This window comes from Petromyzon marinus, chromosome 40, assembly GCF_048934315.1.
Source record: "Petromyzon marinus isolate PM22_M1 ecotype Great Lakes invasive population chromosome 40, UKy_Petmar_22M1.pri1.0, whole genome shotgun sequence".
NCBI lineage: Eukaryota > Metazoa > Chordata > Hyperoartia > Petromyzontiformes > Petromyzontidae > Petromyzon > Petromyzon marinus.
The window spans coordinates 4,100,687-4,114,206 of NC_133706.1; the positions used below are offsets into that span (position 1 = coordinate 4,100,687).

Here is a 13,520-nt window from a genome sequence, read left to right on the forward strand (position 1 = left end):
CTACGGATAAACCCACGTCACAGCCGTAGGTAAACAAAAACAAGAAAATATGAAAGGAATTTGCAAGTTGCTGTCTTTCAACGACCACGGCATTGTGAGCTGTGACAAGCTGCGAGGGTAGGGAGCCTCATTCCTTCCTCCTGCCTCGTGACATAAACTTAGCCACGCTAACCGGTCTGGGAGGTGATGAACCATCAGCAGCGGCGTGAATATTGGAAAATCGAGATTGAGCATAGAATTACTTGCGGCGCAGCCAATGGGGGGAGTCGTTGCTAGCGGGGCTAGCGGTGGGTTTGCGGATCCCCCAGTAAAGCAGCTCTTGGCAGGGCATTGAACGGCGGCTTCGGCACTAACGAGCGCCCACCCGTCCTTCGCCGTGTCCTCCCATGGCACTCGTGCTGGCGGTGACTTTGGTGTGGGTGACCGCGCGCTTGGGCACGCGGTAGGGAGGGGCTCGTCCGTAGCGCGGAGTGCTGTCACATGTATGTTTGGCGTGGAAGAGAATGCCGGTTTATTTGCGTGCGCACAGCCCCCGTGACTTTGCGTGCTCGGTCGACGGCGGTTGGAGGGTTCTGGGAACGGAGGAGGTGTGCGAGGTGCGGGCGGGCGGGCGGTCAATGAGGCTGCGTTGGTTTTTTTGAGACGTGGAAGGCGTTGGTCACCCTCACACCCAAGTCCGCTCGCGACTCCCGAGTGGAGGTTGCCCTGTCCTACACTCCGCGCCACGCTGTTGGATCCAACTGAAATGCCCCACTAGTCCCCGTGCTGTCGCCATGTTCCAGCATGGGACCGTGCGTGCCAGACCGAGAGGGACACGCGCACCAGGCGAACGATCGCGAGGCATTCTTTCCTCTCTCCCGCGTGTCTCCCCGGGGAACGTTTAATTCGCCCCGTGGGTGTGAATTGCAGCTCAGCAAAGCGTGCGTTGAACAAGAAGGCTATTACGGCCCGGGAGAGCTGTGTGTGTGTCCAAAGCGACTGCCGCTCTCGCACCAGCAAGAAAAATAACGAGGGTAGTTTTTTTTCCCTCTCCCTCCCGCCGTCTAGAGAATTTGCTGACCAACTTTGCAGTGCACGAGTTTAATTTACTCTCCTTTATTTGGCGTGTGATTTTGCGTGATTTCCCACTCCCAACATTTGATCCCTGTTTGTCTTGAGACGTTGGGGCCGAGTCGATAATATTAGCACTGAATGTTCCGGCCATCCTCTGTCACGAGCACAGATGAAATGGGAAATCCAAAGAGCACTCCTCCCCCACCCCCAGACTGCACTGCAGCGCGCAGTTGGACACCCACGCAGCTACTTCACCACCACAGCCGTCCATCCTCCAGTTCATCATTATCGACACGGCGCCCACACACAACCACAACTTTACAACCGCGACCATTTTAATAAACCCATCGCAGGTCTGGTGTTGCCGAGACTCCCCTCTATGCCTGCCTACTAACGAATGTAATCTCCCTCGCCTGGTACGCAGGAGGTCCTGGGTGCAATTCCTGACCTTGACGCCCCTTAATTTGGAATTCACGTGTTCTCTCCCTCCCCGTCGTTGCGTGGATTTTTCTCCGGTTCCTTCTGTTTTGCCCCTCCCCACCACTCCATATTTTGAAACATACGTTCACGCATGATGATGTACGCCACTGTCATGAGCTCATACGAAATAAATGACAGTTCTTACAATCTCTCTCACTGGTGCGTTTTGGGAGCTTGGTGCCAGTGTGATGGCTCGGTTGCGTTGCGGGGGAGGGGTGAGGGGATATGCAGGTGAGAACTGGAGCGCCGAGATGTTTCTCGGTTCAAACGGTGAGTTCTGGATTACCCAGCGTGCGTGACGAGATGCGTAACCGGATTCCGGCGTGACCATGTGTGCGTGCGCGTTCGTCTGCGTGCACGTGAGCAGGCAGCTCGGGAGGTATCTGTGAAAAGAACAAGGCGTACCCGGACGGCCGACGCAAGTCGCTTAACACCGGCATCGTCACGGTGCAAAACTACGGGCGCCACGTGCCACCCCGCGTCTCCTACATCACCTTCGCCCACGAGATCGGACACAACTTCGGGTCCCCGGTGGGTGCCCTGCCTTCCAGACGCACCCGCCCCACCCTACACCGCCCCACCCCCTACCCCACCCTACACCCCCCCACCCCCCACCCCACCCTACACCCCCTACCCTACACCCCCCAACAACCACAACTCCCTCCCCCGAGGTGACCGCCGCTCTCCTGAGCGATGAACGAGCAGGATCCGACCAGAGATTTGGGAGGTTTTCCGGCCGTTTCCTGTGGATGTTATTTACAGAACTCGTTTTGTTTTCGCAAATTATTTTGTGGTTTTGTTCAAACGAATTACACACTTTGTTTGAAACCTAGTGATTTCATTTTAGTTTGTTTTATTGCTGTCCTGTGGAGCCGACTAAAATAACTTTACACAGCAACTCAAGGTGGTGAAACTAAATACCCTGTCCAAGAATTGTCTGGAATCGATTAAAGGGGGGGCAGGCCTGCAGAGTTTAATCCTTGGCAAAATCCCCCCGCATGGTTTTATACAAACATCATAAGCGGGGCCTCCGTGCAAGTGACTAGATGGTGCCTGATCAATGAACGAATAGGAAGCCTCATTTGTACCGTGACGGCACCATTGGGTGGCTTGGCATTGGCGATCGTTTTGCCCCAAACAAAGGATTTGGTGATACTGCCGCGTTAGCGTTCGTAGTATCGGTTCACCATTGCAAATGAGGCGGCTATCCTGGTCTAAACTTGGCAGTGGCGCGCACAACGCAAATGACAATAATTGGGGAATGGCCCTTGATAGGAAACCCATTGCCCAACACATTTGTTATTATATATACATTTTTTTTCTTTTAAGGAAGTTCTATTAACAATTATCTGAAACGGCCCTGGGCCTCCCGTATATCGACTAAGCCTTAAATGAGTACCTGGTTCCATGTGTAAACATCGGCATTGGGGAGACAAAGGCAGCCGGGCACGTGTGCTGGCCGCCCACCCCCTCGTGTGCCATGCCAGCCTTCATAGTTGCCATCGAACGGCACTTGCCATTGGCAGTCTGTTAAAGGCTACTCGGGGGATCTTTGTATTTGCGTGCGAGCAGCACGACTCTGGCCAGCAATGCACGCCAGGCGAGGGCACGCTGATCAGCGACAAGGGCAACTTCATCATGTACCCCAGCGCCACCAGCGGCTTCAAGGCGAACAACAACCTCTTCTCTCCCTGCAGCATCGGAAACATCAGCCGAGTGCTCGTCGCGCGCAAGGACTCCTGCTTCGTGGGTGCGTGGGGAATGGTGTGGCCAGTGGCGTAGGGCGGCCACAGGCCATGATGAGTCTCTCGTGTGAGTCTAGTGAGAAGGTGCTGAAGGTGAAGCCATTGCCAACGCTTTCCAGTTTCTCAATGGAGTCTGTGGGTCTCAATGTGGGATCTTGGGGTCTATGTGAAAAACCGCTGATGATGCAGCCATTGCCAGTGCATTTTGGTTTCTCATTGGGTCTCTACGTGAGTCTACGGATCTCTGTGCATCTATGGGTCTCTGTGTGAGCCTATGGGTCTCTGTATGATTCCATGGTTGCCTTTGTAAATCTGTGAGTGTCAATGCGAGTCTATGGGTCTCGATTTAGGTCTTTGGGTTTCTGTGTGAAAAAGCGCTGATGATGAAGCCACACATTATCACCTGAAAATCTCTGAGAAAACCCAAAGTGGCATTGGTAGCCTAAACCTGCAGCCATGAGCGGCCGATGGCCGTAGCGTCGCCGTGTATCGTACGAGGACGTCGGTGGCGGGCGCGTGCTTAAAACCTCCACGTGTGTGCCTGCGTGCGTCTGCGTCCGTCTGCGTGTGTGTGCGTGTGTGCGCGTGTGTGCGCGTGTGTGTGCGTGTGTGTGCGCGTGTGTGCGCGTGTGTGCGTGTGTGTGTGCGTGTGTGTGCGTGTGCTCAGAGTCGAACAAGCCAATCTGCGGCAACAGCCTGGTGGAGGAAGGCGAGGCGTGTGACTGTGGCTTCATGGACCAGTGCAGTGGAGACCTGTGCTGCTACCCGGCCGATGACACAAGTGGAAAAGGTTGCCAGCTCAAGCCCGGCAAGATGTGCAGGTGCGGGTCAGGGTGGGAGTGGGGAGGGGTGTGGGTGGGGAGCATGGGGGGAGGGGTGCAGGGGGGGGGAGCAGGGGGGGAGGGGCAGGCAGAACATGGGGCTACTGACGAGAGAAAGCGGGACCTCAGAGCTGTGTACCCTCTCACTGTTGGGCAAAGCGCTATTAAGGTTGGCACGGCATGCGATGGCACACTCACGAGCAAAAACAGGAACTTCTCGCGGCCAGACGAGCGGCAGCGCGAGGTGGAGAGGACAGCTTGGGTGAGGGTGCGGAGAGACGGACACTGCGGGAAAGGGTGGAACGTGCTCGTGGGTGGAGCAGCAGAGTGGAACAGGAAGGACACGTGGTGGAACAATACGGCAAGACAGAACAGCAATGACAGATAGGTGGGGCACGGCATAGCGAGGTGGAACAGGGAGGAGGGTAGGGTGTCAAAAGTAACGATAATTTACTTATCCAAGAAAGAGTCCAAGTACTCTTTTTCAAGAGGGTCCTGCATTGGGTTTTTATTTTTAAGCTGTTTTCAGCCAAGAAACGATGCGTTTAGTTTATTCAGTAAAACTTTGGATTGCGAGGAGCATAATTCGTTCCGGAAACGTGTTTGTAATCCAAAGCACTCGTATATCAGTTGTGATCACGTGACGCTCGGCAGACAGAGCGTATACGTACTGCTCGTATTGCAAGACCTCGTTCGTTTATCAAATTAATATTTATTTTAAATTTTTGCACGTCTTGCAAAACACTCGCAGACCAAGTTACTCGCAATCCAAGGTTTCACTGTAGAAGTGGGAGGAAACCGGAGGGCCCGGAGAAAACCTACGCGTGCGAGGGGGCAACACTATATCCCCATACAGATGGAAACAGATGAGAATTAGTCCACTTGCTGTACTGTCCTTCTCCTTGCAAGCCAGGGTATGGCACCTCCTTGGCGCCCACGGGAAGGGAGTTTTGCAACATTTGTGCGGTGATCCACCAACCCACGCTGCCTCCCCCAGTGCTGGATTACAGGCAGAAGCCACTTGCATAGCCACCACCGCCCGGCTGTTGGGTGTGATTGTGTGCACTTATTGTGCAATTATGCTTTATTTAACAAAGAAAACAAACCGATGTTGCAAACAACGGAATTTACAAGGCGATGGAGAGTGCTCACGATAAGCGCGATTCACAACTCAATTTCACAATGAATGTTTCCAGTGCCAAGGGCAGTTCCAAATTACATCTAGTCCACAGTGTTACTAAAAAACACGTTACACGAGCTACTGTATCCATCGGTAGTCCAGATAAAGGTAACACGCTCATACTATGCGAATAACCTCACTGATAAATTCTGGCTACCATGAGAGATTCGTTCATGAGGCTATCCACATATACAAGCACAGAGACAATTTCAACCGAGAAGATGGATTCTGGCTTAGCAATCATTGGAATGATTTGATAAACCATTTCAGGTCTTAATTGATTGTTCACGCTTACAGTGGCTTTCAGACAGCATACATTAATTTTTCGTCTCCCCCCTCCTCTTTTCAGAACATAGATGGACTAGTCCTTCTAAATAAACTGCCAAATCGCTGCGCGTGGCGCTGACGTTTTTTATAAATAAATAAATACACCGTTTAAAAATAAATAAATGTATGCGAACCGACACACTTGATGACGACCGTTTGTGTTATGGTCGAAACGTCGTGAGAATTTGTATTGTTTTATATATATTTTATTGTTTCCCTTCAACGTGACTTTACCGAAAGAGCTAAGAATATAACCTCACTGATACTACGGTAATATGATACGCTCACTCATACTACATGAATCATCATCAGCCATGATCTATCCACTGCCGGATGAAGGACTCTCCAAGCCGTCTCCATCTCTCACGGTTTTATGATCCAGCAATCCCCCTAAAGTTCACGGGTTGCTTTCGTCGCTCTGTCTCTATGGTAGACATCCTCTTGGGCACATCTTCCCTCCCTTGGATAATTCTTCCCTCCCTTGGATAATTATCCAAGGGAGGGAAGATGTGCCCAAGATTATTATGGATAATTATCCAAGGGAGGGGAATATCACACCGTTACTTACCCCCTGTAACGACCCTTACTGACGCGCGCGTTAATATGCGCACCAGTTCACGACATCGGTGTGTGCATTTACCCACGCGGTTTGCCAGTGCCTGATACCCACGTCTACCCCCACCCTAATTGCCATCCTCCTTGCCGCTGCACAGTCCGACCCGGGGCCCCTGCTGCACCTCCGATTGCAAGTTCCGTCTGCGCAACGAGGAGTGCCGAGCGCCCACCGAATGCGCCAAGGAGGGGGCGTGCAACGGCACGAGCGCCGTTTGCCCGGCCTCGCACCCGCAGCCCGACCTCAACTTCTGCAGCAATGAGACGCGCGTCTGCAAGGGCGGGGTGAGCGGCGCCAGGCAGCGTCTCGTTCCGTGCGTCGCAAGGCCGCCACGGCCATCGTCGGGGATGCCCGCAGCCTCGGCTAACGGCTCCTGCCGCGGCAAGCCAGACGAGGATTTGTCCAAAGAAAAAATAATAGTCTTTTACCCTTTCCGGCGACAACACAGGCGCCACGATGGGCGAGATTTTGTAACTACCCCGCCTGTATTGTTGAGCAGTATGTATATTGAACTACTTTCGCATGGTACATGGCCAACCGTTCTAATCGGAGGTGCGTATACAGGGGGTCGTAGGTTCGATCCTGACCCTGATGCCTGCTGTATATTCGGAGTTTGCGTTTCTCCCCGTGGTCGTGTGGTTTTTTTCTCTGGGTCCTCTGGTTTTTCCCTCAATTGAGCTATCATTTTGTCGCCAGGTTGCTTCTGACAAAGTGTTGCATAGCTCAGCGGACCTATCCTGGTAAAATAAAAATGGTCAAATAGTACTCTTTGGTTCTTTCGGTAAAGTCACGTAGAAAAATAATAATAGATCACGACGAATTTTCTATCGCCACACAAGCGATCGTCCTCAGGTGGGAGTCCTCCCGATCGTCCTCAGGTGGAGGTACTCTTTGGTTCTTTCGGTAAAGTCCTCCCACCTGAGGACGATCGCTTGTGTGGCGATCGAAACGTCGTGATTTATTATTATTTTTCTACGTGACTTTACCGAAAGAACCAACGAGTATGGATTCCTGCGGTCACGAAAGCTTCGAATCAAGATTAGTCAATTAGTAGTTTAGTTAAGATGTTCAAACGCCAAACAGACACCCATCGCGAGGCATCCAGTCTGCATTAACCACACATGCTTGTGGTAAAACATGCAAACAAACGTGCTTCGATGACAAATGTACACATTGTCCTTGAAACTGCTTGGCCTACACCAGACAGCCTCCTTTATGGCCTTGTCTCACCGGTGTTAGACTCGAAAACGCCAAAAGGCGAACAGCACAAAGGCAATGCAAATATCAAAGCATTAATAGCTTGGGTTGAGCAGTCATATCGATGGCAAACGGGGTCCCGTGGAGGATTTTTTTTCGTTGTGGTCCGGGTGCGTGCAAGGGTGGCGCGCTGCCATGCCGCGGGTCGTGGTGGTGGGGGCTGGGAATGATGCGCCGGTGACCCTCGCTGGTGCGTCGCCCGTGTCGATGGTAGTGATGGTGTGGTGCTGAAGTATCGCTCGCCTCCCTCTCCGCAGCAATGCTCGGGCTCGATCTGTGATCGGCACAAGCTGGAGGAGTGCTCGTGCTCCGGGGAGAGCGTGGAGGAGCAGTGCCACGTGTGCTGCATGCGCAAGGGTGAGCGCCACTCCCAGCCCCATTTCGTTAATTCCTTATTCACTCGCTCATTCGTCATTCTCTCGTTCATTTTGATCGATGTTTTGCTTGGCCTGATGGCTCAAGTAAAATGTCCACAGTGACGACCTCCACTTCCATTGCCCCCACTGGCTGTGGCACACCGAAATGCAGTTCGTGATCAATGCATCGTGAGCTGGCGGTGTCCTGCTCAGGATCAGCACAACAACTTTTATTTTGACCACCAGCATCGCGGCTCCCATCACCGACACCACCAGCACTGCCACCACTGCCACCAACCCTGCCACCACCATCACCACCAGCCACACCACCACCAGCAGCACCATCGCTGATGTACGTACAAACAACAAAACCAAGATCCTGAGTAGACCATGAGAAGGCACAGGGCCGGTTCAGATAATCATCACTGGTGTTGGCCGTGAGCGGAAGTCGAACTTGTGTTACTGGGTTCGTAGCGGAGCACGCTAACCGTTACACTACCGCTCCGCACGTGTCCATGCACACACATACCTACACCTACGTGTATTCACACCTATGCACTCATACGTAACGTACAGCGCGCTAACCGCGACGCGACCGCTCCACTCATGCGCGCGTGCTGCAGGAGACCCCAGCTCGTGCGCCAGCACCAAGGCGGATGTTTGGATCGACTTCTTCCACTCGAAGGAGCTGAAGCTGCAGCCTGGCTCGCCCTGCAACAACTTCCGCGGCTATTGCGACGTCTTCCTGCGCTGCCGCCTCGTGGACGCCGACGGGCCACTGGCACGCCTCAAGAAGGCCATCTTCAATCCGGAGCTCTACAAGTCGCTGGCGCAGTGGGTGCGGGTAGGTGGAAGGCCCGCGCCCTCGCCCGTCCCCTCGCCCGTCCCCTCCTCATCGCTCGCTCTCCCGCTCCGTGGGGGGCGCCGCCGCGCATTGGCTGGCGGCGCGCGAATGCTGCGGCCTGCAGCCCCTTCCCCTGATCTGGTCCCTGAACTTGTCTCTGATCTCCCAACCCCCCGTTGGACTCGCGGTGAGAGTCGGTCCGTTAAGGTGCGCGTTGCTGCACCGACAAAACCCAAATCCTGAGAAACAATCTCGCCACACTCGTGTTATGACTGCAGCCTTATACCACACGGTACACCGCGCGGTACACAGCGTGCGGCCGTGTGGCCCCGGGTCAGGTCCAGCTTGAGTGCTTAGGGATGGCATCCAACTCCCGGCGCAAGGGGCACAGCGCGGAGCTGTCCACAGATGGGCCAGGGACGGCCTCACGGCATTGAAGCCAAAGCAAGGTTAGGGTGGCAGCGTGCTCGGTGATGCCCTTGTGCACTGGCAGTTCCGAGCCGGCGGTGTAAAGTCACATTCCCCTGGCAAGGGCTGGGATCCAGCCCTATCAATTAATCATTGGCTGTGCTTTTTCTACCGAGGGCTGCAGCCTCACTGGTGGATTTAGTTAAACTGTGGATCAGAGGCCGTTTACATTATTAGATTGTTGCACAAGCCCATGGAGATTGTCGTTAGAATCGTTATCATTTGCTTGCTTACGTGAAGTATAGACATTTAGTTTCCCGGATTTCCACCTCACTTATTAGATAAATGTAGTTTATTAAAATTTTAATTGTTTGAAAAATCGATAAGCAACATACCTATATCTAGATTTGAAGTTTTCGTGACTGCAGGGATCCGTACTCTCTGGTTCTTTCGGTAAAGTCATGTAGATATAAAATAAAATAAATTAAATCACGACGTTTCAGGCGCAACACAAGCGTCCGTCATCAGGTGGGACAACCACAGCAAGAAACAATTGCTGAAGTTGGCACTTCAGCAATTGTTGTCCCACCTGATGACGGACGCTTGTGTTGCACCCAAAACGTCGTGATTAAATTTATTTTATTTTATACATACTTGACTTGACCGAAAGAACCAAAGAGTAACATACCTTTCTGTACGTAATTCCGAAAACTGGATATAAGTATCCTTTATTTTTGGATCAATAATTCGCATTTAGGAATCAAGTAGTGACTTTAGAGTGTTAATTAATCACACGTAACTTCATCGATTGCCAATTCTCATCGGGACTTCACTGCACCCAGCAGCCAAATGGCGAGAGAGAGCTGTTCAGCTCTTCAGAGTGACTACACGTGGCCAATTTTAATTCGTTCCGTTATTCTCCTACTAAAGAGTAGGAACGCATTCATCAGAACCAAGTCCTCCGAGGAGATGGAGCGGTGAAATAATTTTGTGTGTAGGGAGTTAGGTAGATCTTTTCATCGCAAGGTCATGAGAGGCGGCGACGGCGGTGGTTTGCGGAGGCCTTCAGCGTGGATTGTCCACAGCTGATGATCACGATGATGACGGTTTCTTCTAAGTACGAATGGAACCCCGGCACGTGCGTGCTATTGACTGTGCGTGCACACGGGGTGTCGCTGCGGGCGTGCAGGATCACTGGTGGGCCGGCGTTCTCCTGGCCGTGGCTCTCATCATGCTCATGGGGGGCTTCATCTACCTGTGCAGCAAACACACGCCCAGCAGCAACCCCAACCTGCCCAAGCACAAGGAGCTGCCAGGTGAGGTCGCACGGCCCCCACCGCCATCCAACTTGAATGACCGCACGAGGGTTTACATGTCGCTGGCTGTGCACCGTCCCTTCTCGTTTTATACGTCTGCTCCTGCATTCTCGTCGCTGAAATGATCCTGTGACCCCCGTGACCCCTGTACTTTCCGTGCCAGGCGTGTCGACATTGCGAAGGCAGCAGAGGCAGCGTCAGGCGAGGAGCCGCAGGCCCGACGGCCAGGAGATGCAGAACTTGAGGCGGTGATGGCGGCCGAGCAGGGGGAGGTGGAGGGGGCGGGGGGTGGTTTGTTGTGGGTGGGCGGTTGGAGGAGGTGGGAGGCCGGCGGCAAGGGGATGGCAGCAGGAGCAGAAATTTACACCACTACGCCTACGGGAGTCTACGACAATCACGGCTCCTGCGGTTTTAGGCCTCGCTCACTCCTGCCCCTGGAGGATCGTTTGGCCATGTGGCCGTCCGGACTCGATGCTCCGCTGAGGGATGAAAAGAGCACGGACCGGTCGACGGGAGGCCCGGTTCTGATGATGTTTGATGCCTGCGTAAGAGCGCTGAGCCAACTACGCTGCACACACAGACACGTATATATACATACGGAATTAGACAGAACATGTTACGAGCGATTGGTTTCGGACTTAATTTGGTGCATAGACACAGAAAACTGCTCGCCTGCATCTTTAAAGAGAACGCATTCCATGTGCGGTTTAAGAAACATCTGCCAAGGATAATTGGGCAAAACCTGTGGTGCCGTTTCTGAATCGCTACACAAGAAAATGAGTTTCTCTGCTGCTGGAAAAGCCTCTGAAATGCCCCTAAAGTGCGCTGCTCTGTCCCGTCTGAATGCCAGTAGCATAGCTGGGACATATGTAACAACTCGAATGGGTTAGGGTTTGGCTGTGGTGGGCGGGATCGGTGTTATGGGGGAGGCAACCAAAGACTTTGTAAGGCATATTTAATACCGGGCTTTGCACAAGTCCGGTGGCAGTTTCACACCCGGCGTGGGTATCCGTGTGCCCCGATGCCTTCTGGGTGGAACGTCAAACCAAGACCTTAGCAACACATCCTCCACCGTTGCTTGATCGGAGAATCCCGGTTCCGCACATCTACCGGTTTAAGTGGCCCTTCCTCTTGTCGGCCCAGTGGATGCGGCCCGTTTGTCTCGCACAAAGAGACGACGTGCAAAGGAAGCGTCGCACACAGGCGACCCGCCGTGCGGGAGGGACCAAGCACGAAGCCGATTTCAGCAGACATCACTCTCCCTTGCTCAGCAAGGACGACCACCTGTTTATGCACTCAAATGCAGCGTTCGCTCAGTCCGTTATTACTTTGCCGGATGAGTTGCGTTTTTTTTCAATCTCCTAGGAAAGTGAGAATTGTCATCCGAGGGGTGTTGGAAATGAGGCTGCGTTTTGGTGGAACTGTCCGTTTTACCGGCCTCTGTTTGGTCGTACGTGCGCAAGCGTGGCACGCATGGTCTCCGTTTAAACGATGCTTAAATTTGCTGAAGTGCCTAGAAACTGACTGTTTTTCCTTCGTCCAGATAACTTGTGCTGCATTTACACAACAATTTTTATCGCAACTGCCCCGAGGCCACAGCAACCCCGAGAATCTGCATTCCAAACCCCATCATCATAATTCCCATTTCATGTGAGCTTCGTTTCAGCCCAGTGTGCAAAAAAAGTATAAAGCGGGGTAGATTTTCTTCCACACCCAAATTTGGAGAAGTTTTTTTTCTCTATCTATAACTGGCAAGAAAAACCAAGCCACTAACAAATGTGAACTCTGCTTGTTCTAAGGTATCGTATGGATTCCTCAAGAAATGGGATTAGCTATCGCTAATCGTATCGCTTTTAAAGCAGACGAGGTTAGTCTTATTTTTTACTGCTATTGATTAAAAAGGGACACGGATCCTGCCGCATCTGCAGCGATGAATTTGTAACGTGTGGGGGGGGGGGGGGGCCTCAGCCTTTTTAAGCAACTTTTATTTTTAATAAAAATACGTTTTTTGAGCTACTGAACTGTGTTTTGACCGAGCGTAGCTGGTACACTGACGAGCTGAGCTGTGCGTGTTTAACTTGTGTTGTTTATCATGCCACACGCATTTTTGCGTTCTTTTATTCGAACGCTGAAACCCCCACATTATGTTTTGTGGTCCCCCCCTCTCGTCCTTTTCTAATTTACTTGGTGTGCTCAAAAACGTGGTGACGAGGGCCTGAAGTGATAAAACATCGCCGATATAATCGTTCTGACACGCCCATACTGGATATCTGTGAACAAAGAGCTTCATAGCTCATCGGATTCCTCCAGTATAAATATTTTGATTCTGAAATTATGGTTTTTGAATCATAGGATTATTGCACCACGGGGTTATGGGGTACTTACAAATTATTTTAATTGATTGCTCACTCGTGAAATATTTTAATATTTAGGCTCCCGGAACCCCTCTAGACCAATCTGCGAAAAACTCTTCATTCGCCACTGCTGTGGTCACGCACACTCTATTTACGTTTACCGTTTTTGTATAAAAAAAAAATACCTATTAAAAAAATAGGTTTGCGTTCGAGGCCATTCCATGTTAATGTATTGCTACTGACTTTTAAGCTGTGGGGTATTGTGTGAAAATGCAGAGGTGGAGATTTGAGGCTCAAAAAAGTGGAATTTTTTGTACGGCATGAGTGCTACCATCAACGAAGAAAAGTTTGCAGGGGCCGGGACATATAATGGGACCCGAAAATAAACAAGCAACAGAAATGTATCTCGTGGGTTTTAGTTTTGCTTACCTATGGTGCTGTGTAGCCTGAACACCTTAAACCGCCGCGTGTATTAAATGAGTTGAGGCCTGTACTCTGTAAATAGCGACGGCTTGCGCTTAAGCGCATCCGTATGGCTTGCACTTGTTTTTTACGTTTTTATTACTCCAACCAACGCTTTTTCTTACGTCCCGAACTCCAGTGTAAACTGTTTACCGACATGGCTTTGTCCACTTTTTTCCATTCTCTGCTTTTTACTAATCTATATTTTGAAACGTTCACGGATGTGCGATTTGAAATGACAAATAAAAGCCAACTGCTGGCTATCAATGGTTTTTTCCCCCCTATGTTAAATGTTGGCACCTGT

At 51.7% G+C, this 13,520-nt stretch overlaps 1 protein-coding gene across 1 annotated transcript in view; it reads left to right on the forward strand.

The window, feature by feature from the left end:
- The window catches only part of LOC116950624 (disintegrin and metalloproteinase domain-containing protein 10-like), a 54,870-nt gene extending 41,391 nt beyond the window's left edge, over positions 1 to 13,479 (forward strand). The window contains exons 9-16 of the mRNA XM_032968540.2: positions 1,901 to 2,064; positions 3,106 to 3,283; positions 3,946 to 4,099; positions 6,320 to 6,503; positions 7,734 to 7,833; positions 8,456 to 8,676; positions 10,274 to 10,400; positions 10,564 to 13,479. Coding sequence (XP_032824431.1) covers positions 1,901 to 2,064; positions 3,106 to 3,283; positions 3,946 to 4,099; positions 6,320 to 6,503; positions 7,734 to 7,833; positions 8,456 to 8,676; positions 10,274 to 10,400; positions 10,564 to 10,652 — 1,217 coding nt within the window. The 3' untranslated portion in view covers positions 10,653 to 13,479. The remainder of the gene's footprint in view (positions 1 to 1,900; positions 2,065 to 3,105; positions 3,284 to 3,945; positions 4,100 to 6,319; positions 6,504 to 7,733; positions 7,834 to 8,455; positions 8,677 to 10,273; positions 10,401 to 10,563) is intronic.
- The last annotated feature ends 41 nt before the right edge of the window (positions 13,480 to 13,520 follow it).